The sequence below is a fragment of the Numida meleagris genome, chromosome 1 (assembly GCF_002078875.1).
Source record: "Numida meleagris isolate 19003 breed g44 Domestic line chromosome 1, NumMel1.0, whole genome shotgun sequence".
In the NCBI taxonomy this organism is placed as follows: Eukaryota; Metazoa; Chordata; class Aves; order Galliformes; family Numididae; genus Numida; species Numida meleagris.
Window position 1 is genome coordinate 685,983 of NC_034409.1, and position 24,241 is coordinate 710,223.

At 51.6% G+C, this 24,241-nt stretch overlaps 1 protein-coding gene across 2 annotated transcripts in view; it reads left to right on the forward strand.

The window, feature by feature from the left end:
* Positions 1-24,241, forward strand: part of PPP6R2 (protein phosphatase 6 regulatory subunit 2) — a gene marked incomplete at its 5' end in the record, with an annotated part of 59,464 nt that overhangs the window by 26,643 nt on the left and 8,580 nt on the right. For both annotated transcript variants that reach the window (XM_021384206.1, XM_021384207.1), the window contains 17 exon segments: positions 2,565-2,630; positions 3,466-3,578; positions 7,167-7,280; positions 9,172-9,298; positions 9,797-9,949; positions 10,205-10,408; positions 11,061-11,125; positions 12,741-12,856; positions 13,118-13,203; positions 13,525-13,605; positions 14,580-14,677; positions 16,715-16,772; positions 18,046-18,173; positions 18,681-18,856; positions 21,095-21,257; positions 21,654-21,742; positions 23,739-23,946. In XM_021384206.1, coding sequence (XP_021239881.1) covers positions 2,565-2,630; positions 3,466-3,578; positions 7,167-7,280; positions 9,172-9,298; positions 9,797-9,949; positions 10,205-10,408; positions 11,061-11,125; positions 12,741-12,856; positions 13,118-13,203; positions 13,525-13,605; positions 14,580-14,677; positions 16,715-16,772; positions 18,046-18,173; positions 18,681-18,856; positions 21,095-21,257; positions 21,654-21,742; positions 23,739-23,946 — 2,045 coding nt within the window.

Sequence of the window (24,241 nt, forward strand, 5' to 3'; positions counted from 1 at the left end):
GGGTCGCCAACCACCAGCCCAGGCTGCCCAGAGCCACGTCCAGCCTGGCCTTGAATGCCTCCAGGGACGGGGCATCCACCACCTCCTTGGGCAACATCACCGGTGAGCAGCCGGTGTCCAAGCAGCAGATCTGGCTGCTGAGCGAGTTCCTCGTTCCTTGCAAAGGGAGCCCAGTGCCATGCTCACCCCCTCTTTCCATGCTGCATTTCAGGCACGCTCCTTGAGGAAGCCTCTTCCTCCTTACCTGCTGTCACTGTGCCATTGTGCTGTTCTGTAAGCACGCATCTCCTGCAGATGGAAGAGGTTTTTTTCCTACACTGCCAGCTTCCAGGATGGAAATCCCCATCCTCTAATTCCTGTGCAGTGCCTGACTCTCCCTTCTTCCATGCAAAACGAGGGTCCAGGAAACGCTGAGCCTTTCCACACTGCAAAAAAAAAAAAACCTGCTTAAATTCATGACGTTGTCTTCTTAGCACTCCTGCACATCCTGCACATGGCCACTGTGGCTGTGCTGATCTGGGAGTCCCTGCAGTTTCTAGCAGTGCCTCCAGGCCCTCTTCCCTGCCCACCCCCCATTGCAGCCATCCCCTGGACTTTGGAACTTTGTGAGGGGACATAGAACTTTGAGAGGTAAAAATTGCTCTGATAACAGAGATTGCTGTGGCAGGGATTTCTCCACTCAGTAAAAATAGGCTGAAATACCACTGTGCCGTATCTACGGAGGCTGCCACATGAAGAAAGGAAACCTGCAGGAAAAAAGGAATGCCAGTTTTTGTGATCAGAGCTACGCAACGTGTTTCTGCTGTGGGAATACCTGGAGGTGGCAGTCAGAATCTGGGCTCGTACTCATGGGGTGTGTAAGTGATGATGAAAACGAAGCACGGAAGCCTACCACAGGGGTGAGCAGTCTCATTGTTGGAGAGATTGCTGTGGGCATCGCTGGTAGGCTGCAGCTGGTTGGGTTTTTTTTGTGCTTTTTTGTTTTAAGTTATAAATGAGGAGATTCTCGTTAACCTCGATGACGCCGTTTTGCTCATTGAGAGCTGCCTTAGCTGTCATGGGAAGAGCTCAGGCTAAGGGTTTGGAAGAAGGAGTTCAGTAGTCATATCCAAGCACGTGGAGATGAGAAGAGATGCTTGCAGGCCAAGCGAGCAAACGGGGAATGGGCACATGCCTTGTCAGTGCATTGGAGATGGAAAGGCAACACGTGGAGGAGGCATGGCGGGCACCAGCTCCGCTGCGTGGGCTTGGGAAGGGCCCAAGGGAGGTCAGTTCTGAAGGGAGGGGTTCTTAAGGAAACCTAGGAAGGAGAAGTGAAGAAACCAGATGTGAACACACAGTCTTGAACGCCGTCCCTCGTTTCGCAGCTGCATGCTGGAAGGGCATTGGGGCAGCTGGAGGGTTGGGGGGTTAATATGGGATTCCAGAAAGGAGGCACTGAGAGCAGTGATGGTGGGGTTTGTTCTAAGTCAGACGTATGTCACACTCAGCCTGGCACTGGAGGAGACCTGGAGGAAGGTGGTTAGAGCAAAGCTGGTAAGGGATCGGCGCGAGGATGCAGCGTGGTTCAGCACTGGGCTTGTGTTGGCTGGATTTCGTCTCGAGGGCCTTTTCCAGCTGAAGTTGTTCTATAATTCTGTGCTGGTTGAAGTTACGTGACTAGATAACAAGAAGTAGTGTCGAAGGGGAGAGGAGATGCGCAGAGCTTTCTTGTGAAGGTGGGAGGCTGTTTGTTTCCTCCGTGACTCATCTGGAGAGCGATGGAAGATAATATCATTGCAGAAACCTCCAACGTTATTTTCCTTCTAATTATGGTTTGGTCAGTCGTTTCCAAAGCAACTAAGAATGCATTAGCTTGACGGATGTGGCTGATTGGTGTGATTGATGTTACACCCTCAGCCATTTGCCTGGGGCGAAGACCATTAGGAGCTGGGCTGAAGATGGACTGAGGAGCTGAGCTTGTGGGTGGAGCTGGGAAGAGGGGAGCTGGAAGGTGTTTCTTGCAGGTGGCGTGCTTAGTTTGCATGTGGTCAAGGGATCAGGGTGAAGTGCTGGCTTGAGTTAGCAGGAGGAAGTCTGTGGTGTGGAGTAGGGCAGGGAGATGAGCTGTTATAACAGCATGGTCGAAGCTGGAGCTGCTTGGTGTACACAGCAGTGGCTGTAAGAATAGGAAGTGGCAGCAGAAGGACTTGCTGATAGTTACGCTCCTGCTGCTTCAGATGAGATAGCATTTATGACTGCTCTGTTTTATGACTCATCGTATTTTCCAAAGGTATTTAGGTTTTCGGTTCCGTTGGCAGGGCGGACGTTCTGGTGGTCATGAAGACACCTGTATCTGAAAAGGGTTTGGAATGAGATGGTTTTCAAAGTCCCTTCCAAGCCAGACCAGCTTGTGACTGTGTGATTCTATGACCTGTGCCTGGGGGAGATCATGTATTGCCTGTGTATTTGATTCTAAGATAGAAGGAAAGGGCTCTGTGTTATGCCAGCCTTCTCAAGGATCCTCTTGTTCTGAATGCTGTGATACCAAGCAAGGATTTTCTTTTCCCTTCCTTTCCCTCCAGTGGCTTAATGAAGCAAGAATTATTCAGAGACTTGTGGAGCTGATCCATTCAAGCCAGGACGAGGACGTGAGTATCGCAAGACTTGAGCTTTGTGTTTGTGGGTAGTGGGTCCTGGAAGGTCCCGAAAAACCTGTCTTTGCTTCTGGGTTGAACAGGACCTCAAAGATCATCGAGGTTCAATCCCCTGCTGAGTGCAGGGTCGCCAACCACCAGCCCAGGCTGCCCAGAGCCACGTCCAGCCTGGCCTTGAATGCCTCCAGGGACGGGGCATCCACCACCTCCTTGGGCAACCTGTGCCACTGCCTCACCACCCTCGGGGTGAATGGCCCATTATGTGCCCATTATATGTGGGCTTTTTTTTTCTTTTTTCTCTTTCCATAATTTTCACAAACCATCTGAGCCGACAGTTCTAATTCTGTGGTTTGGTTTCCTGCACAATGGTTTGGGTGCTGAGTGCCACCTGCGATGGGGAGGAGGCACGTCGGGTCTCTGGCTTGCAGCTTGCAGTGAGATGGGCACAAGGCCTTTGTTACCAGGTTCCTGCGAGTTCCAAGAGCAGAGTGAGCTGGGTTGCACCTGGTTCTTTTGGGGCACGGTTCCCTCTGCAAACTGCAGCAAAAATTGCCCCCTCTGAGGGAATGAATGGGAACTGACCTGGTGAAAGTTGAAATGCAGCCGTCACTTTGTGGAATCTTCGACTGCCTTTAACTGTTTTGTTCAGGAAGATCCTCTCTTAGGTTTTAAAATCTATTAATGCTTCTAATAATTCAACGTTACCTGTAGGAGATGACTAATTTAGAGCATGGCAGCACTTGTACTGCGACGTTAAAAGTTTCTCTGACGGCCAGAATGAGGCAAGTTGTGAAGCCAGCACTGACATGCGCTCTTGTGTCATTTACAGAGGCAATCAAACGCTTCCCAGACCCTGTGTGATATCATCAGATTGAGCAGAGACCAGAGCAATCAGCTGCAGGATATACCTGAGCCTGATCCACTTCTCACCGCACTGGAATCGTAAGTACTGCTCTGCTTGTTGCTAAACCAGCTGCTGTCATTTCCTGCTAGCTGGGTGGGAGCACAGCCGTGTGTGGTAAGCAGCCACGAGCCTTTGCCTAACTCCTGACATTTATCCCAGGCATTAAATGTTGCTTCTAAGCCGGGCTGGCACTTGGCCACCTCTGCTGAGATTTGCAGGGTTTGTAGCCCCGTGTGAGCACAGGTTGGGGTTGATGATCCGTAAAGCTCGCAGGCAAAGCAATGCCAGTGGGTGTGCTAACGTCTCACAGTGGATTCAGTGAGAGGTGACCCGTGGTGGTGGTGGTAGTTGAGGGGAAACCCACAAAGGCAACTCTTCCCATTCCCGTGTTTCTTCGTTAGCGCCGCGTGCGGCTCAACATGAAGGGCTTCAGTCACATTTGGCCAAGCAGTGATTTCCCCCTGTCCTTAAGCGTGTTGTGCTGCATAGACAGCCTTCAGGTCCTCCAAGTGCTGATCTTCAAAATGGGGAAGAAAATGCTGGGACAACAGGAAGAGTTCCCTCAGTGTAGCACTCTGTGCGTGTCGCTCGGCGCAGTGTTTTGTACGGGGCATTGTCAGCTCCTCTTCCAAACCTTTCTGAGGTCAGCTCACGCACTCTGGATGCCCTCTGGCATGCTGCTTCTTGCTCCTGAACCCAACACCACGCAGAGATTTCTTGACCTCCAAAGACCTTGGATTGCATGCCCTCCTGCAGAGATCAGCTGCTGCCGAGATGCTGCGTCACCAAAGAGCGTCTCCATCTGCTTTTATTCTCCACATATGGTTGAACCCTGAAGGAAATAACCCCGCACACTTGGAAAACATCTCTGATCATTCAGCAAGTTGTCCCGTTTGTTTGGGGCAGTAGAGCTAGCCAATGAAAACTGAGGTCTCCGTGCACCAGCGGGCACCTGCAGCCATCAGAGTCCTCCAACTGTGACCTCCAGGGGCTGTCACCACCTCTCAGAAGCACTGTGCACTGCTGTAATTAGCGGAGGCATGTCACGGGGGAGATGTGTAATTGGCTTTATCATTTCCTGGCTTCCGATGGGCAGTCAGGATTTGTGGATAGAGATGTCATCTCTTTTGAGGCCTGGTAGTTTGACAGGAAAAGGCAGAGAAGCTGTTTTGCTTTGTCAACTGTTTTGGCACGTTTGCACGTCACCTCGTGTAAATTGCATGAAGGTGATGGGTCAGCACGGTGATCACGGGAGTGGAATCTGGTGAATCCCATCATTTGGAAACTGTTGGTGAGTGTCAGCATTAACATGACATTAAGCAAGGTTCCTTTAGGCCTAAAGGGATCGTGTTGATGGGAACGGGATGGAACAGAAGACTTGAATAGGACAGCATCTCTAAGTAGGGCTTAACATTCTTCTTTATGAGTGCTCATTTCTGTGACGCTGCCGTCTGCTTCTCCTGGCTCAGAGCTCAGTTCCTGTGCACAAAGGGCTGAGGTGGTGTGTGATGTGCAGACAGCACATGTGCTGCACACAGACACCGATGGAAAGGCGTGCTGGATCTTCCACAGGCCTGAAATACAAGCCTGCCTCTGTGAGGAGCATTTCCTTGATTGTACCTGCAGAAATGAGGCAGGCCTGGTCTTTTGTCCCGCAGTGGTGGTTTGTTACCGGGTAGCACAGTGTTGGGTCGTTGGCATAGTCAGCATCGTAGAATCACAGAGCCATTAAGGTTGGAAAAGAGCTCTGAGATCATGGAGTCCAACTCCAGCCCACTCCCACCGTGCCCACGGACCATGTCCCCAAGTGCCACATCCCCACGGTCCTGGAACACCCCCAGGGACGGGGACTCCCCACTGCCCTGGGCAGCCTGTGCCAGTGCTGACCGCTCTTTGGAGCACAGATTGCTCCCAGATTCCAACCTGACCCTCCCCAGCGCACCGTGAGCCCATCCCCTCTCGTCCCATTGCTGCTCCCTGGGAGCAGAGGCCAACCCCGCATCGCCACAACCTCCCGTCAGGAGTGGGAGAGAGAGGTGAGCTCTCCCTGAGCCCCTCTGTCCCATTCCTGCAGCGCTGCGTGGAGTTGGTGTGACTGAAGTGCAGCACACAGCGCTTGGGCTCGTTGGAGCTCATCCCCATTGGCCAGCCCCAGTACTGACGCCTGGGGAGCACCGCTTGTGACTGGATTGAGCTCCATCCATCACCACAGTTGCCTTTCCCCAGTCTTGGAAACCCTCAGCACCTCATCAGGACTGAACAGCTCTGGAGCCCAGCAACTCTGGGCTCAGCTTTCCTCTGCTGGGTTGTTCCGTGCACAGCGCAGGGCTGCACCGCGTGCCATGGTGCGCTCGCTCTGGACCTTCTCCTTTCTCATCTGGACCTTCTCCTTTCTCTGTAGCTCAGCAGAGGGATGCAGAGCTGCGCTCGGGGCTGCCCATGGTGGGAGCCTCTGGGATAGAGCTCCATCCGAGCTCCTTGGCTGCACAGGGCTTGCAGAGAGCTGCAGTCAGAGGTTTGGCTCGTCCTGCACTCAGAGCATCTTCAGCTGCTGCTCCATCTCCCTTCCTCTCCCTCCCAGTCGCCCTCTTCTGTGGTTTTCTTTCTTGCAGTCACGTTTTCAACGCGCCACCTGCATTTCCCCGAGATAAAGAGGAATGGTTTTGCACTTTCAAAAAGCGTTTCTGAAAGTCGTTACGCCGCTTCGTTATGTCGGAGGAGAAACATTCTGAGCAGCAGAGACTTCTTGCACCGCGCGTCTCCCCGGCTGTCAGGTGGCTCGTGCCTTTCCAGGGAGCTCTTCCAAGCGTTACCAGTGACCTTTCTGATCTATGAATTGTGAATTAATCATCACTTCAGGCCACCAGGAGCCATGGCCAGGGTCATACACATTTCATGGCACGTGGCAGATAGCAGAGAGAAGAGTGGGCTGTTACCCTGTGCTGGTTGTTTTTGAATTCTAAGGTGGTCTTGGAGTGTCAGCATCATGTTTAAATGCCAGCAAAGCGCAGTGTTGTCATTCATTCTGACTTCAGCATCCTTCAGTACCGCGCTTGGGGGTCCCCCCACCTGCCCCTGATGCTCTCAGGGTTTGGAAAGCGTCTTACCTTGCTTTAAAGGCTCAAGGAGAAGGTGAATGGCTTTGAATATTTCAAGGGGGTAGTAGCTAAGACTAATAAAAATAAACACCTTATTTCCAATTTGCTTTTGTTGGCCTCTGCTGCCAGGTCCTGGATCCCACTGGGTCAGTGGCAGATGACACGGGTCAGCTTCCAGTGGTTTTTTGCCTTTCTCCTGGGATTCTGGTGGATAATTTTAGCCTATGAGCTAATAGCTTCGTGTTGTCTCTCATAAATTAAACGAACAGAGTTAATACTTTGATTGTCTCCCAGTGTATGAGAAGAGTTTTGCCTTGTCAGTACCACGTTTCGGGTTGGAGTCTCAATGTCTGTAACGAGCCCTTGCCTTAGTGATGAGGAAGCAAGTTCCTAAACCTCGTGTAGAGCCATTCTTGTCTCTACTGAGTGCAAACTTCTTCTCAAGAAAACCCAGCCGTGGATATTTTTGTGCTTAGAGCCGCTGCTGAATTTGACTAATGCTGCAAACGTGTCTGTGCTGACCCATAGGCAGGAATGTGTGGAGCAACTCCTGAAGAACATGTTCGACGGGGAGCAGACTGAGAACTGCATAGTGAACGGAACGCAAGTTCTTCTCACGTTGCTGGAAACGAGGCGCTCTGGGTAAGTCAGCACGCTCCCTTCCCCACGAGAGCAACGTTAGGAATTCAAATCTAGTTTTAATTAAGGAAAGAAGCGAGCACGAGAGGGGTTGGTGTGGTGGTTCTGTTTGTTGGTTCCATGCCGTTGGCAGCTGCGCCCTTCTCTGGGCTCCTCCAGTTCTCTGGCACCTGCGCCTGTTACTGGCACCCCAAACCAGTCTGAGATTCCGTAGCAGAGATTAAAGCAGAGCAAATGCAGAGTGCACAGCACGCATCGTCTGCGGTGATGTCAAGACGGCGACGTCGGTCTCATTTGGTTTCGGAGAAATAAAAAAAGTTTCCCCTTTTTATTTCTTCTTATGGAGGTAGGGGAGAGAAACAGCAAAGGGGAGGTCTGGGGAGGAAGGGAGACGCTGAGAATCTCACTTTTTTAAAAAGGAGGATATAAAAGTGAAGAAGATGCTGGAAGATGAGGAAGAGTTAACAGGGAGAAACAGACAGAAGATAGCATGGGGCCAACAGGTGGTTGGACAGTCACGCACGACTCCAGCTGAAGCTCCTGCTTCTCCTGTGTCTTGTGCCCTGTGTCTGAGGGTTTGTGAGTTCCAGACGTAGGGGTGCCCATGGAGGCTGCTGGTGCCTTGCTGAAATGAGAGCATTTCTCTTATTCCAGCGTGAGACTGTGCTATTGGAAGGGACTACTGATAGAATCGTGGAATCATAGAATTGCTCAGGTTGGAAAGGACCTTCAAGATCATCAAGTCCAACCGCAACCCAACCATCCTGCCCTAACTCCAGCAACCCACCGCTAAATCCTGTCCCCGAGCACCACATCCAGATGGGTTTTAAACACATTCAGGGATGGTGACTCCACCACCTCCCTGGGGAGCCTGTTCCAGTGCTTCACAACCTTTTCTGTACAGTTTTTCCTGATCTCCAACCTCAACCTCCCCTGGCGCAGCTTGAGGCCATTTCCCCTTGTCCTGTCCCCTGTCACCAGTGAGAAGAGACCAGCCCCGCTCTCCCTGCAATCACCTTCCAGGTATTTGAAGAGAGCAATGCGGTCTCCCCTCAGCCTCCTCTTCCCCAGACTAAACAGCCCCAGTTCCTTTAGTCGCTCCTCGTAGGCCATATTCTCCAAGCCCTTCCCCAGCCTGTTGTCCTTCTTTGGACCTTCTCCAGCACCTCCATGTCCTTTCTGTCCTGAGGTGCCCAAATCTGAACCCAGCACTCGAGGTGAGGCCTCAGCAATGAGTACTTCCCTAGTCCTGCTCACCACCCCATTCCTGATCCCAGCCAGGATGCCATTGGCCTTCTTGGCCACCTGGGCATGCTGCTGGCTCACATTCAGCCCATGTCCATCAACACACCAAGCTCCCTTTCCGTCAGGCAGCTTTCCAGCCACTCCTCCCCAAGCCTGTAGGGTTGCCTGGGGTTGTTGTGAGCAAAGTGCAGGACCCGACCCTATTGAAACTCATACAGTTTACCTTGGCCCATCGATCCAGTCTATCCAGGTCCCTTAGAGCTGTGGGCCTGACTGGTTGCTTAGTATCCTAGGTGCGCTTCTGGAACGCTTGTTACCATTTTTAACAAATGTTTATAAGCACTCAGTGGCACAATTGACTCCTCAAATATCTGTGAAGTTTGAGAAATGGGGAAGCGCTGCAGTAATTTGTCAGCTCTGCAGACAGCTTCTCCTCTGGCTTCCCACTCGTCTCATTCACAATTTTGATTACGTGAATATCACCTTGCAAAAAGCCTAATAATGTGGTTACACACATATCTTCAGTGGCTGTCAGTATTCCTCACATTCAAGGTTATTTTTCAAGAGAAAATAGCCAGCATGGACATTGTGACCGGCGAGCATTTTAAGGTTTGGCCAGACCTTGACTCTCACGTTTCGTTTGTTGCAGGGTGGAAGGACTGATGGACTCATACACTCAGGGATTTGAAAGGTCTTACACTGTCAATAGCAGCATCTTACACGGCATTGAACCGAGGCTAAAAGATTTCCACCAGCTGCTGCTCAGCCCTCCCAAGGTAACGTGGCTCAGCCTTCCTCCAGAGCAGACAGCTGCTGGTTGGACCTGGGGGTTTCCTCTTCCTTACTCTTGGGCTTGGTGGGTATTTTCTGAAGGCACCACGTGCTGGCCAGGCAAACTCGACCTTAAATGAAGGATTCACACTTCAGGTCTGCAATTTGGGCACTTAGGAAGTAGGTGGTGGGATTTGGAAGGCAGCGCAGCGCATCCAAGTGAAGCCAACAGCAGAAGGGACGTGGCTGATGGCTTCCATGGAGGTGGCGAGGGGGCACAGAGAGGGGAACTTGGAGCTTTGGTCTCATCAGTTTGGGAAGTACAGACCTCACGGTGCTCACAGGACGCTGTTGGCCGAGCGGGAAGATGCCCTAGGTTTACCTGCAGAGAAGTGTTTGTGGAAGAAGATGAGGTGGTTATATTTAGCCCAACACTCGCTCCTCAGCACGGGGGGGGAAGCGTTGACCTTCGTTGAGGTTCTCCATCTCCGTTTCTCTGGTAGAAAACAGCAATCCTGACCACAATCGGCGTCTTGGAGGAGCCCCTGGGGAACGCTCGTCTTCACGGCTCTCGCCTGATCGCTGCTCTGCTCCACACAAACACTCCCAGTATTAATCAGGAACTATGCAGACTCAGTACCATGGATTTATTACTTGTGAGTAACGCGGCGTGCCGCTGCAAGTGGTGGTGGTGGGGAATGGCTCCAGCCCGAGGGCGTTTTTGCTTTTCCTTTCATCTGTCCGGGGCGAGGTGATTTATGCCATGTGTGCCAGTCACCTCATTTCCCAAACCTGCTGAAAGAAGGAAGGTGACCAAGCAGTTCCTGGGGCAGTGTTCTAACATCACTCGATTGCCCAAAGTGGGAAGAGGTGTCGAGAGTGAATGTTTCCGTTTCTCGTTTTTGTTCCAGGACTTATTTTTTAAATACACGTGGAATAATTTTTTGCATTTCCAAGTGGAATTGTCCATAGCAGCTATTCTCTCACACTCTGTGCAAGAGGGAAGAACTACTGCGAATGACCTAGAAAGCAGAGAAGAGGTGCTGAATGGAAACGTGACCACAGAGAACCAAGAAACTCCGGAAAACAACACCGAGAATATCATGGTTACTCATGTGAGTCCGGCCACGTCCCATGGGAATTTGAGGCTGGTCGATGCAGTCTGAACCTGCATTAAGGGGGAGATGACAGGACAAACTGTCCAAGAGCATAGAATTCGTGTAGGAGCGTGTAGATATCGTTTGGTTCTGGTGGGATCTGCATTTACTTTTGTGAATGCATTGTAGCATCCAGTTACAAAATAAATGCGCCGTCCCTCTCATGCATCCATCGCATCTCAGGGCTTGGAATCCCTTTTTTTGTTCCATTTTTGGGTAAAGGCACGTGGAACATTCGCACACCCCAAAAAATGGTGGTGACTGCAACCAGCTAGCCACATTTTAGCTTCTCTGTTGCGGCCCTAATGGCGAAAACTTTTAGTTCTGTTTGTGAAATGACAGCAGCGTTCTTCATTGCTGCTCTCGTGAAGCCCAGAACTGGCTGAAGGTGCTGGTAGGTTTTGCTGTTTTCCTTGGATCCTCTGAATAAAAAAAAACAGGGAGAAAGAAGAGACTTGAGCTCTTGAGAAAGATAAGGGCTGAACGTGAAGTTCTCGCTCAGTCGGAGTGGAGGAGTGGCCAAGAGTCCCTGCAGTTCAGTGCAGGATTCTGAAGGCGTTGAGTCTTTGGCAAACTTTTGAAATCCTCTCTTTTCTCTTTTTATCTCCAGTTGTTCCAGAAGTGCTGCCTGGTGCAAAGGATACTGGATGCCTGGGAAGCCAACGACAAAATACAGTAAGTGAAGGGTTTTGGGGCTCAGAAGGCCACGTTTAAGGCTGCAGGCCTTGAGTATTCCCCCACAATATCACTTCAATTATTTAAAACCCAGATTTGTTTACCCTTTGGAATTCGGGTTATTGAAAAACAAGCTCCTCAGATAGGCGTCATGTGAAAGCGTGAGGGTTTTTTTAGCATTGGAAACAGCTCAACCCAAATACACGACGCGCTTCTTTCTCGGGAAGTATTCCGTAGTGTTTTCACTTGGGTTATTTTTTTTTTCCCTCTGTAAGTGCACAGTTCTATTTCCCTGGAGTGAGCAACTGTGTAGAAATAGGCCGGCGAGCTGCCTTGCCCCAGATCGCACGTTTAATATTCTAACTGTACAAAACCCTGGATTTTCTGCTGATTGCTGGGAGAGCGGAAGAATTTTTAGGATAAACATCAAAACCAGCGCAGATTGAAGTTCCCCAGGCTCCCGTTTCTTTGCCCATCTGAATGATGTGGCCCTCCCTCTCTGTTTTAAGCTTTGAGAGCTGCAGTCCTGCTGTCATTCCTTCCTGCTCACTGTCGGTCCTCTGGGAAGTAGAATTTAAGATCAGTGAAGTCTGCTCAGCAGCACGGGCAGGAAGCAGCAGTTTGCTGCAGCACATCTTTGCCTGCCTCCACGTTCCTGTAGGTGCAGTAACCACTGAGTGTGGTGTGGTTGATAGGGAGTCGATGACTGCTGAAATCAAAGCTCATTCTGCACGCTGGCCACCTTGCTAAGAACTTCTTAAAATACTCTGTTGGTCCTCCCAGAGTGTGCAACCATAGGCAGAGCGTTGCTGGGGAGCGCTTTTATCATCGTGCACTTCTGAGAAAGTCGAGCTTTGCAGGTTTGCTGAACAAAGGTGCATTTTTATAGGGAGGAATAGGAGAGTGCTGCTGTTCCTGCGAGGGCTCGGGGCTGCTGACTGCTGGCCTGGGGTGGGGGACCACAGCTCTGCCTCCAAAAGGCTGTGGCTTCGCTCTGGAAACTTATTTCCAGGTGTTAATTTGATGGGAATAGTTCTACGCTCTGCATTCGGGGTGCAGGTTAGAGGGCTGTCCCTTCCTGCAGTTACAGTTACCCTTATTCCTTTGAGCTTTGCTCTGCCTTCAGCTCCAGCTGCTGCACACAGCGAGGACGGGACTCGAGATGGAATTCCCATCTCGTTAGCGTCTGAGGAAAAATGGAAATGTTCCGTGCCGTGTTAGCAGCTGGGAAGGAAGGCTTTGCTTTCAGCTGGAGACGCAGCAGTGTCTTAGCTGGAAACTGCTCGTCGTGCTGCTCCCGAGGGCTTTGTGCTCCTCTGCTTTGTTTCCCACCCGCCAATGTTATTTGTGGCCGCGACGTGAATTCTTTCTGCCGTGTTTTCCTTGTTGGAAATGGCACTGGCCTTTCGGTGAATCGAAGCCCTGCATTCCCTTAACATTCAAGCCAATGACAGAGCACCTCTTGCCATCTCCTCCTTCTCCATACGTGAAAACGAGCAGGTTTGCTCTGGGTGGACTCACCCCGTGCCCTGCCTGCATCCATAGAGGTGTGCTGCCACTTTGCCCTTGCCGTGCTGCCTGGGGTCTGCTGTTACCTTTGTGCTTCTCTCTGCAGGGCAGAAGGGGGAATGAGGCGAGGCAACATGGGCCACCTCACCCGCATCGCCAACGCCGTGGTGCAGAACATGGAGAAGGGCCCCATGCACACCCAGATCAGTGAATTCATCAAAGGTAGGTTTCTCTGCACCGCTGGTTTTCCCTCAGGGAAATAATCCTTTGGGGAAAGGCTTGTTGCCCTTTGTTTTGTGAGCTTGCTGAAGGAAAAGGCTTTCTCGTTAAGCACCGTGCATTCACGTAAGGTAAAAGAGCGCTTTGACCAAACTCAGCTGCTCTTTGCTTTCACGCAATCCTTGCAAAATTGTCGGGATTTTGCTTTTACACCTGGAGGCTGAAGGTCCCCACATTGTACCAAAGAGTGACTTTGTTTCCCAGAGCTACCTGAGGACTGCAGAGGGAGGTGGGAGAGCTTCGTAGAAGAGACGCTGACGGAAACAAACAGGAGGAATACGGTGGATTTGGTGAGAGCAGTGATGCACGTTTCAGAGGGGTCTGCTGTCTTCTGGATTGTCTTCTGGATTGTCTTGAATAAAAGCAGGCGCGGTTTTCTTCTACTTGACCCTATGAAGTAGGCTCACAAGGGCAGCGTGTCTAAACATGCGTGCTCTGCAGCAGTGCAGCAGCTGCCACACGTGTTGGCAAACTCTGATCCGTGTTTCTGTGTTGCTCACTGGGACAGTTTCTGCCCTCTGGGGACTTTTGTCTTTGAGCGTGTGTTTTTGCATGGAAGTGTTTGAGCTTGCTTAGCTTCCCCTTATGCTCGTTCTCTCTGTTTCTTGCAGGTGAGCACTCACCATCTGCACTCTTCCAGTGAGGATGAAGACATTGAGAGTGCTTTTCCCAATGAACTTTCTCTCCAGCAGGTGAGCTGACAACGCGTTCCTCGCTGCTCCTGGGGAGCTTGCTTTTCTGATTGTCCCTTAATCCTTAGTATGGAGCAGCTTCATTAACTCCACTGTCAGTGCGTTCAGCCTTTCAGCATCTTTCCATTATAGTTACTTAAATGGCAGACTTCAGTCTAGACTCCAGCTGGGAATAAGTTTGATTCAGAGTGCATCCACGTCCCAGATACAGGATGTCTCACCAGTCCCCGTCAGGCACTGCATATTTCTTTCTCTTTTCCTGGTTCTCTGCACGGTAGTGGGTTGAGTGGTCCGGATGCTGTAGATGAGCTGCAGCTCACTGCTGCAGGTCCCAGCCAGCAAGGTGGTTTGTGTCACCTGCCTGCAGTGGAATTGGAGCTGGGAGAGGCTTTCTGCTTCCCCTTGAGCTGTAAAGACGTCTGCTAAAAACTGGAAGAGCCACACTAAGGTGTAAGTGAGAAAAGAGCAGTGAACAGTAGCAGTGAGAGCAGTAAAAAGCCTTGAATTAAGAAGAAATGGGGGAAGATGGAGGTTCACTTGAATTTAGCAAAGACCTCGGGTTCCTCAAAGCCTGGGGAAGGGGCATCAAATATTTGGAAGCAGCTTTGCAGGCTGAAGAACTTAGGCAATCTCCTCCCTGCCATTTTTTGACATGAAGAACATGAAGAGCATTGACAGAAAATAAGAAGTTTCAACCTGTTTAGTAGGAAGCTGCTTCTGGGGATTAGAAAGACAGTCACAGTCTGAAATGTGGTAAAGGGTAAAAAAGGGCCTGAAAGGACTTTGTTGTTATTCCTCTGTCCAGATAATCCTGCTGGCTGCTCTGCCCTTGCAAAGACCTGTGTGGGGTCATGACACAGTGCTGCTATGGGGGTGCGTGGTTGGGGTCCTCGGCTGTGCTTTCTTAGAGTTAAGTGCTTGGCAGAGTTCTTTGGACACCTGCCCAGTAGCTCTTTCTGGGTTCTGTATCTCAGGCCTTCTCCGAGTACCAGATCCAGCAGATGACTGCTAATTTCGTGGATCAGTTTGGCTTTAACGATGAGGAGTTTGCTGACCAGGACGATAATATCAAGTAAGTGTATACAGCTTCAGGAGGCTCATATCTAGCGTTGACACCTCTCTGCATCTCGTCTTTCTCTTGTGGTTTTAAGATCATAGAATCATAGAATGGCCTGGGTTGAACAGGACCTCAAAGATCATCGAGGTTCAATCCCCTGCTGAGTGCAGGGTCACCGACCACCAGCCCAGGCTGCCCAGAGCCACGTCCAGCCTGGCCTTGAATGCCTCCAGGGACGGGGCATCCACCACCTCCTTGGGCAACCTGTTCCAGCACGTCCCCACCCTTGGAGTGAAAAACTGCCTCCTAACATCCAACCTAACCTGCCCAGTCTCAGTTTAAAACCATTCCCCCTTGTCCTATCGCTATCCACTCTCATAAACAATTGTTCCCCCTCCTGTTTATACGCTCCCTTCAAGTCTTGCAAAGCCACAATGAGGTCTCCTCGGAGCCTTCTCTTCTCCAAGCTGAACAAGCCCAGTTCCCTCAACCTTTCCTCATAGGAGAGGAGCTCCATCCTCTGCTCATCTTGGTGGCCTCCCCTGAGCTCGTTCCAAGAGCTCTGTGTCTTTCTTGTGCTGGGTCCCCCAGGCCTGGGCTCAGTACTCAAAGATGTAGCTGGCTGCACACCTTTTTTTGGTGTGCTCAGCGGTTTGGGAAATACCCGACGCCTTTTTCACTGCGTTTCTTTTGATAGGAGTCACCCAGCGATGGCTGTAGGGCCAAGGAGAAGCACTTCTTCATTTTGAGGAGAAACCTTTTTAATAAAACATGCAGTTATTACCCAGCCACGTTCTAGAATAAATTTAATGGTACAAAAAGCGAAGCGTTAAGAGCTCACTCCAGGCAATTACATAGATATTCTCCAGTGACATTAAGTCCTTATTGAGATTAGGAGGAGAGGAATGGTGTTCTAATGATAGCCCAGGAAAAATTAGCCATTTATTCTCATATGAATAAGGAAATGTAGATGAGGCGGGAGCAAATCACCGCTCAGAGAAGGCGGAACGGGTTGAATTTAATGTTCCAGGGCTGCTGAATTCAGTGCTCCCAGGTGGAGCTGCTTTTATGGAAGAACTGCTGCCATCTGGTTAAAAAACTGCAGCGTGTTTTCTCACCTTAAAAGTTGTGCTGAGGAATTTGCTGGGGCTGCCACTGTCCTGTTTGCCCGCAATGATGCGGAAGCTCTGGGCTTCTGCTGTTAGATTTATTGACAGGAGAGTGCTCCAGAAGGATGCTGAGTTGATCCTCACAGGCCAGCAGCCTCCAGGGCCTGCTGTCCAAAAAGCCTTAGGATGCTGCTGCTCCACAGGCAGCTTTCAGCCCAGGTGCTCCGTGCCCTTTGCATTCCAGCACTAAAATACTTCAGCAGCTACAAACTTGCGTATTTTCAGAGCTGAGAGTCAAGCTTCAACGTCCTGGCGATGCGTGAGACCAGGATTTTTGCTGACCAGCTTTCTTCAAAGGAAAACAGCTCTGTCTGACTGCAGAGATGCAGTGAAGAAGGACTGTGTTGGCCCACGCTGTGCCAGCAGCGTGGAGTTCCCTGACCTGCAGCACCCTCTGCTGTTCTTACAGCAGACACTCTCAGATCCCAGTTGGAAACTGGGTTCTGCGATGGTTTGTTGGCCGTGTATGCGTCCCAGGAATGCGTCAGGGGTGTGGAACCATTCAGATTCTCTGAGGTTATTGCAGTTAACGCCCACAACAGGCAGGTGTAGCCCCTCTGGATATTGCTGGGTCTGTGCCTGCTGTGTGGGATTCAGTCCTTCCCCCGGGTCTTGTCTCGTACTGAGGAATCCTTGGTGAAGGTAGGGCTGGAATTACAGAACAGTTGGACGCAGCTCCTTCTACTGTTAATTAATTAAGGCACTGCTGTGCTTTCATATCAGCTTTGATTCAGCCGGAAAGACTCAATGAAAAATTTGGAGACTGCCTTTGCGCTGCATAAGTAACGTTAAGAGCTGCAGAAGAGCAGCCAGACATTGCCAGGGGTGCTGGGTCTGGGTCACCCCGTGCCAGCACTAAAAGCTGTTTCCTCTCTTTTTGCAGCGCTCCCTTTGACAGGATCGCGGAGATCAACTTCAACATAGACGCAGACGATGACAGCGTAAGTGGATGTTTGGGGATGTGGTGTTGAATGGGATGGATTCTGAGGAGAGCGCGGCTCAGAGTCAGCCCCTGGCGTTTTGGCATTCAAAACATCTGTGGGAAATGAAAAGTCCTGGTGACTGCGTGCAGCTCAGGGTCTCACGGCATGAGATGTACCCTCCTAGAGCTTATCATATCATCATAGAATGATAGAATGGCCTGGGTTGAACAGGACCTCAGAGATCATCGAGTCTCAACCCCCCTGCTGAGTGCAGGGTCGCCAACCACCAGCCCAGGCTGCCCAGAGCCACGTCCAGCCTGGCCTTGAATGGCTCCAGGGACGGGGCATCCACCACCTCCTTGAGCAACCTGTTCCACTGCCTCACCACCCTCAGAGTGACAAACTTCCTCCTAACATCCAACCTAAACCTGCCCAGTCTCAGTTTAAAACCATTCCCCCTTGTCCTGTTGCTATCCAGCCTCGTGAACAATTGATCCCCTCCTGTTTATACGCTCCCTTCAAGTATTGGAAGGCCACAGTGAGGTCTCCCCAGAACCTTCTCTTTCCTGAGCTCAACAAGCCCAGTTCCCTCAACCTTTCCTCACAGGAGAGGAGCTCCATCCTCTGATCATCTTGGTGGCCTCCTCTGGACCCCTTCCAAGAGCTCCACATCTTGTGCTGGGTCCCCCAGGCCTGGACACAGTGCTGCAGATGGGGCCTCACAAGAGCCGAGCAGAGTGGGACAATCCCCCCCCCCTTCCTGCTGCCCACTCCTCCTTTAATGCAGCCCAGAACACAGTTGGCCTTCCAGGCTGCCAGCACACACTGAACTTCCCTGCAGTTTCTTGCCTTGGTGCAAATCTTCCAAACCAGTCCTCTTTACCATGGAAGAATCGTATTCTCTCTCTCTCTCTGCATGTAAATCTGTTATCCCTGTTCTCACTTTGGTAATCAGTCTTTCCATACACGATGAGGACACATTACAAATAGAAGCTTGGGGTTGTCGTGGGTCTCAATACTGCCGTGCTCTTCTGTTTTATTGGCCTAAATAGCCACTGAAGAAGCTGGGGGCTGCTGCTTCTGCCTGGGCTGGGCTTCGTTGCTGCTGCGCTTCCAAGGGATGCTTGGGATGCAAACACAGCGTGGGATGTACAGGGAGATACATGCAGGGAGCACCTTCCTGGTGTTACTTGCATACAAACGCTGCTGCACGAACTTGATTATCATCAAAGTTCTTGTTTCTGTCTCCAAAGGCTGAATGGAATGTGATCTCTTTATAATACTGTTTCAGCCCAATGCTTCCCTCTTTGAAGCCTGCTGCAATGAACGAATCCAGCAATTTGATGATAACGAGGAAGAGGAAGATATCTGGGAGGAGAAGGAGATAACCTATGCAACGCAAGTTAAGTCAAGAACGAGGTAAGGTGAAATCAGAAGATAAATGCTGTGAAACTGGACATTTCGGATCAGGGCATGTTCACCTGTTTGTTGTTTATGTGCTCTGAAGCCTTTTCCTAGCATGAAGGGCTTCACGTGCTGCTCTTCTGCAGGAAGAGGCCGTGGTTTAATGGCTGAGTCTGAATCCTTTCCTCGTGCTGGGGCAGGAGGAGGTTGGAAGCATTGTAAGACCGAGGGTAACAGGCAGAATGTTCTTGTTCAAAATGTCAAAAGAAGAAAAATCATGTTTTGCATGGGAATGAGTGACATCCCATCAGGTTTTGACAAGCAAAGCACTCAGGGCCATTAGAGGAAATACCGTGAGAAGTGCCCAGCTGAGCCTCACATCTTGTGGGGCAGTAAGCTCTGTAGAAGGGATGTAGCATCACTTGGTCAGCAGGCAGGTTCTCCTTCCTCCCTGGGAGGGGGGTGGGCAGGGATGAACTGGCTCCTGCCAGGGTTTTGCTGACTCCGAGTTCCGTGATTTAGGTTTGGAGCATCTCAGGCCTCGGAGAGTTCGTCAAAAAGCGATCTTGAGAACGGGGATCACGACGGCAGCGTGGACTCGGAAGAAGAGGAGGAAACAGAACAGCAGGTGCCTTCTTCCTCAGCCAACAGCAACAAGAACAATGCTGCTGAGCAGAAAGAGTCCGACTCTTCTGAAGGTAAAGAGTTTAAAACAGCATCATCCCATTTGAAGTGAGATCTGTGACCATCTGTGCCGGACAGCAGCTTGCAGATTGCCTGGTGTCCGTGGCTGTTCCATAATTCTGTCTGTACAGATGAGAGGTGTGTATTTCAATCTGTTTTTTGCCTCTCACACCCCAGCATGTGGTAGAACCATCCTTGGGGTGCCTTGCAGAAGGCTGAAAATAAAGGAGTTTTTCCTGTACCACGATGCACATGGTGCTGTGTAAGTTCATGAGCCACCATGTTATCAGCAGAATAAATTCAGCCAATGGAAATAAAGGGACAGAAGTGTTTCCCCAGCCATTCTTTACGCTGTGTATTACCTGCTGTCTGTGCAACCCTTTTCTGTTTAAAAAAAAAAGGGTTTCTTTTTCTAGGTGATATCTCTGTGTCTGTGACGGTGAGCACGCTGCGTATTTGCTCCTGTCATCAGCTCTCCGCAGCCATTTGGTGCTGTCAGGTATTTCCAGGTCTTACTGAGGAGGGCAAATATCAGCAGCACCAGTGGCAGCCCCGTGGCTCACAGACATCAACGTAGCTTTCCTCTTAGAGGCTTTGGTTCAGACATTGGGTCCGAGTGTAGGTCTGATGAATCTGTCCCACTCCCGAGATGGGTTTGCATCCAGACCTCTGCAGTCCTTTCTTTTTCTTGAGGAAAGAGGACGAAAAATTATTATAGAATCCTAGAATGGTTTGGGTTGGAAGGAGCCCTTGAGGTCATCTGGTTCCAGCCCCCCTGCTACAGGCATGGACGCCTCCCACCAGACCAGGTTGCTCACAGCCCCATCCAGCCTGGCCTTGAACGATTCCAGGGTGGGAGCACCCAGATCCATGCTGGGCAACCAGTTCCAGCATCTCGCCACACTTACAGTAAGGATTTCTTCCTGATATCTGCTCTAAATCTCCACTCTTCCAGTTTAAAGCCATTTTCCCTCATCCTGGCACTACAGGAATGAAAGACAGGAATAAGAGAGAGTCTGGTGGACGGAGAGCAGGCTGGGATCATAGAATCATAGAATGGCTTGAGTTGGAAGGGACCCCAAGGATCATCAAGTTCCAACCCCCCCTGCTGCAGGCAGGGCCGCCAACCTCCACATTTCATACCAGACCAGGCTGCCCAGGGCCCCCTCCAACCCAGCCTTGAGCACCTCCAGGGATGGGGCATCCACAACCTCTGGGACAACCTGTTCCAGCACCTCACCACTCTCATAGTAAACAAATTCCCCCTGATATCCAACCTAAATCTTCCCTCCTTCAACTTAAAACCATTTCCCCTTGTCCTGCCATTATCAACCCTTGTAAAGAGTTGACTCCCCTCTTGTTTGCAGGCTCCCTTCAGGTCCTGGAAGGCTGCAATGAGGTCACCCCGCAGCCTTCTCTTCTCCGGGCTGAACAAGCCCAGCTCCCTCAGCCTGTCTTCACAGGGGAGATGCTCCAGCCTCTGCTCATCTTGGTGGCCTCCTCTGGACCCTCTCCAGCAGCTCCCTGTCTTTCTTGTATTGGGGGCCCCAGACCTAGACGCAGTGCTGCAGATGGGGCCTCTCGAGGGCAGAGTAGAGAGGGACAATCCCCTCCCTGTCCCTGCTGGCCACTCCTCTTCTGATGGGGCCCAGGAGAACATTTGCTTTCTGAGCTGCAAGTGCACACTACTGGCTCACATTCAGTTTTTCATCTACCAGGACCCCCAGGTCCTTCTCTGCAAGGCTGCTCTCAAGGATTGCTCCTCCCAGTCTGTACCTACGGCTGGGATTCCTCCTGCCCAAGTGCAGAACCCTGCACTTTGCTGGATTGAACCTCATTAGATTCACCCGTGCCCACCTTTCAAGTCTGCTGAGGTCCCTCTGGATGCCATCCCTTCCTTCCATTATATCAACCGCACCGCTCAGCTTGGCGTCATCAGCAAACCTGCTGAGGGTGCACTCAATTCCATCATCATTGATAAAGATGTTAAAGGGCACCAGACCCAAGACAGTGGGATCTTAAAACCCACGTTATGTGCTTAGTTTCCTTGAGATCTCCTCTGTGATGCTGTATGTCGCATCAGTTCCCTACCCATGGTTGCCAAATATGAGCAAGGAGTGATTGAAACGCTTGGGAATCTCAACGCCGGGCTTTTGACAACTGGATGTCTCTTGTCCTTTGTCCCTGGGGTGGCACTGGGATGTATTTGGGATGGAAGCTCAGCTCAGCCCCAGCTGTTGTTGTGCCCGCAGGCTCCGGGTGGACCGCAGTGTTCGAGCCCGTCAACTCGAAGCCCCCCACCCCCTGCGTGGCCATGGACGTTGGATCGAGCGTGTGGGATTCGGCCGCCCCAGAGAACGCCGCGCCGGAGGAGAAGGGCTGGGCCAAGTTCACAGACTTCCAGCCCTTCTGTTGGTAAAGACAACGTTTCTTTTCCACTTCAGAATGAAAAAAAAACAACGTAAAATAAGTTAGGGCGATGGTAATCGTTTCTTTTCCCCTTTCCCCTCCCTTTGCGGCCTGCTTTGTTTTCCTAATGTTGTCTGAGTGGTACCGTGCTTCCCTTGGCCTTCCACTGCTTCGAACTGGTGGTAGCACGCGTGCCGTGTGGCACAGGAGTATTGCATGGCCCATAACTGCTGCTGCACCGACACCACAAGCAATTACCAAAAAAAAGGAAATCAATACATTTTTTAGCAGTGATAAAGATATCAGAAGGGAGCAGTGCCCTAAAGCCTTTTTCGGGGTCTCTTGGAAGCATAGCCAGCATATCCGTACTTCATACTCAAGGTGTTTTTTCCCCTCCCTCAGCTCAGAATCAGGCCCACGATGCAGCTCTCCTGCGGACACAGAAAGCAGCGACTCGGACGGCAACCCGAAGCAGAGTCAGGACAAGAACTGTAAGTGAGAACGTTGCAGGGCAAAGGAGATGCCTTATTTGTGCTGTTGGAAACAACACAAATGAGCCTGCTGGGGAGAGCTTCCCCCCCAACCCCGTCTTCCTCCCCTCACTCGAAGGCTCTTTCTTATTCAATCAGGGACAACAGGGACTCAGAAATCCTGAATGTTTTTTGGGATTCAGCAAGCAGAGGGCGAACTTCGAGTTAGTAAGAACTGATGTCACAGAGACAGTTTATTTGTGAACTGTTCAAAAAAAAAAAAGAAAAAAAAAAAAAAACCCTATTTTTTAACTGTATGCTTTACTGTAAAATGACCAAAAAATTAAAAGGATGTGATAACTTATCGGTAGTTGTGCCACGTCCGTTGGTTTCCTTCAGCCTGGTTGCCTTCCCTCCTCCTTCCTGGAGGAAGGACCTGGGTGGAAGCACGCTAAGCTCTGTCTGTGCTTGGTGGATGGGACTGCAGTGGATAGCACAGCACATTCTTCTGCCACGAGCGTTTGCTGGTGCCTCTCCAGCTGAGTTCAGGATTCGGTTCAGCAGAGCTCGGGTGCCGTGTGGTGACAGCTTTAGGGATGCCCGTTTTTCAGACGGCGCAGCCAGGGATCGTCAGGCAGGCAGCGTGTGCTGAGCCCAGCTCTGTGAGCAGCTACCGACCCTGGGAGAACAAATGCTCTCTGATGCTGCTGCGTTTCATTCTGCCTTCCAGAGAGGAAAGCTCTTCCGAGTCATGCCTGTGGAATCGCAGCCAGTGAGCATCTCAAAAGGAGCAGCTGCTTGAGTGTTCGCATCCCAGTCCTCAGAGCTGAGTTACAGTCGGCTGGGACCCCAGGGCTGTCCTGCTCCTCCCTTCAGCTGTCACATTTTGTGGCACCCAGAGCCGTGGGGGCTGGAAGGGACCTCCGCAGCCCCCCCAGTGCAACCCCCCCAGCAGTTCCCTGCAGCAGCTGCATGCAGAGCATCCCGGCAGGTTGGGATCTCTGCAGAAAAGGAGACTCCCCCACCTCTCTGGGCAGCTGTGCCAGGGCTCTGCCACCCTCACAGCACACACCTCTTCCTCACGCTCACACACAACTCCCTGGGCTCCAGTCTGTGCCCGCTGCCCCTTGTCCTGGCGCTGGGCACCACCGGACAGAGCCCGGCCCCCTCCTCCTGACCCCCACCCTTCAGATACCATCAGCACTGCTCAGACCCCCTCCTCTCACCCTTCTGTCCTCCAGTTGCACAGTCCCGGGGCTCTCAGCCTGTCCCCATCAGGAGGTGCTCCAGGCCCCCAGCATCTCTGCACCCCACACTGGGCTCTCTCCAGCAGTTCCCAGTCAGCCTGGAACTGGGGAGCCCCGCACTGGGCGCAGTGCTGTGGCTGTTCCCCTGAAGGCAGAACAGAGGGCAGGATCAGCTCCCTGCCCTGCTGGCCACGCTCTGTGAACCCCCCACCATGGTCCCATTGGCCTTCTGGGCCACCAGGGCACGCTGCTGGCTCATGGTCAGACTGTAGACCCCCAGCTCTTTCTCTGCACACCTTCTCTGCAGCAGCTCAGCCCCCAACCCATCCCTGTGCTGCAGCTGCTCCTCCCCAGGTGCAGGACCCCGCAGTGCCCTCGCTGACCCCATCATGTTCCTGTCTGCCCACCTCTCAGCCTGCCCAGCTCTCGCTGAACGGCAGCACGGCCCTATGGGATGTCAGCCACTCTTCCCAGCTTTGTGCCATAAGCAAACTCCAAGTGAGCAACAGCGAGTCTCTGCAGTTTGTGCTGAATACAGACATGAGGTGGCAGGACTTTCTCAGTGGAGAACACCGATCTGTTCTTTTATTTTTTTCTTTCTTTTAAAATCAATCTCGTGAGCTACCTCAGTGTGGGATCTGCACAGAAACCACCGCCTCAGTAACCGCACCCGCTGCGTTTTGCATCCCTGTGCATTCTCAAGGTCACGCCCTGGGGGTTGTTCCGCGGGTCTCTTGGTTCTGCACAGTGCCCCCGTTTGCTCCCCGCAGTCAGCGCGGCCTCTCCCTGCGTCTGGAACGTCTGCGTCACGCGGAAGGCGCCGCTGGTGGCCTCGGACAGCAGCTCCTCGGGCGGCTCGGACAGTGAGGACGAGGAGGAGAAAGGCGACGTCGTCACCGAGACCATCAGCACGGGAACGGGCCAGGAAACCGTCAAGCTGACGATGGATGCGAAGAACGAGAAGGCCGTTTTCACCAGGTGGGAAAGGAGTCACCCGGGGGGAGCTCAGCGCGGTCGTAACCTGTTGTGTTGGTGGGGATGGGTGCTGCCTTCTTCGTAGACCCTAAATGTCCCGAGTGAGGATGTCTTACAGCTTCCTTGTCATGGGGGTTCCACTTTAATAAAATGTTTATTACGGGTTTATTGTAAGGAATGTGCGTGGCTCATCGTAGCCCATGTCACCCATCTGTCCTTCTTGCTGTGCAGGAGGTCCAGGTCTGCGCTGGTGGTCGGGATCATAGAATCCCAGAATGGTGGGGTTGGAAGGGATGTT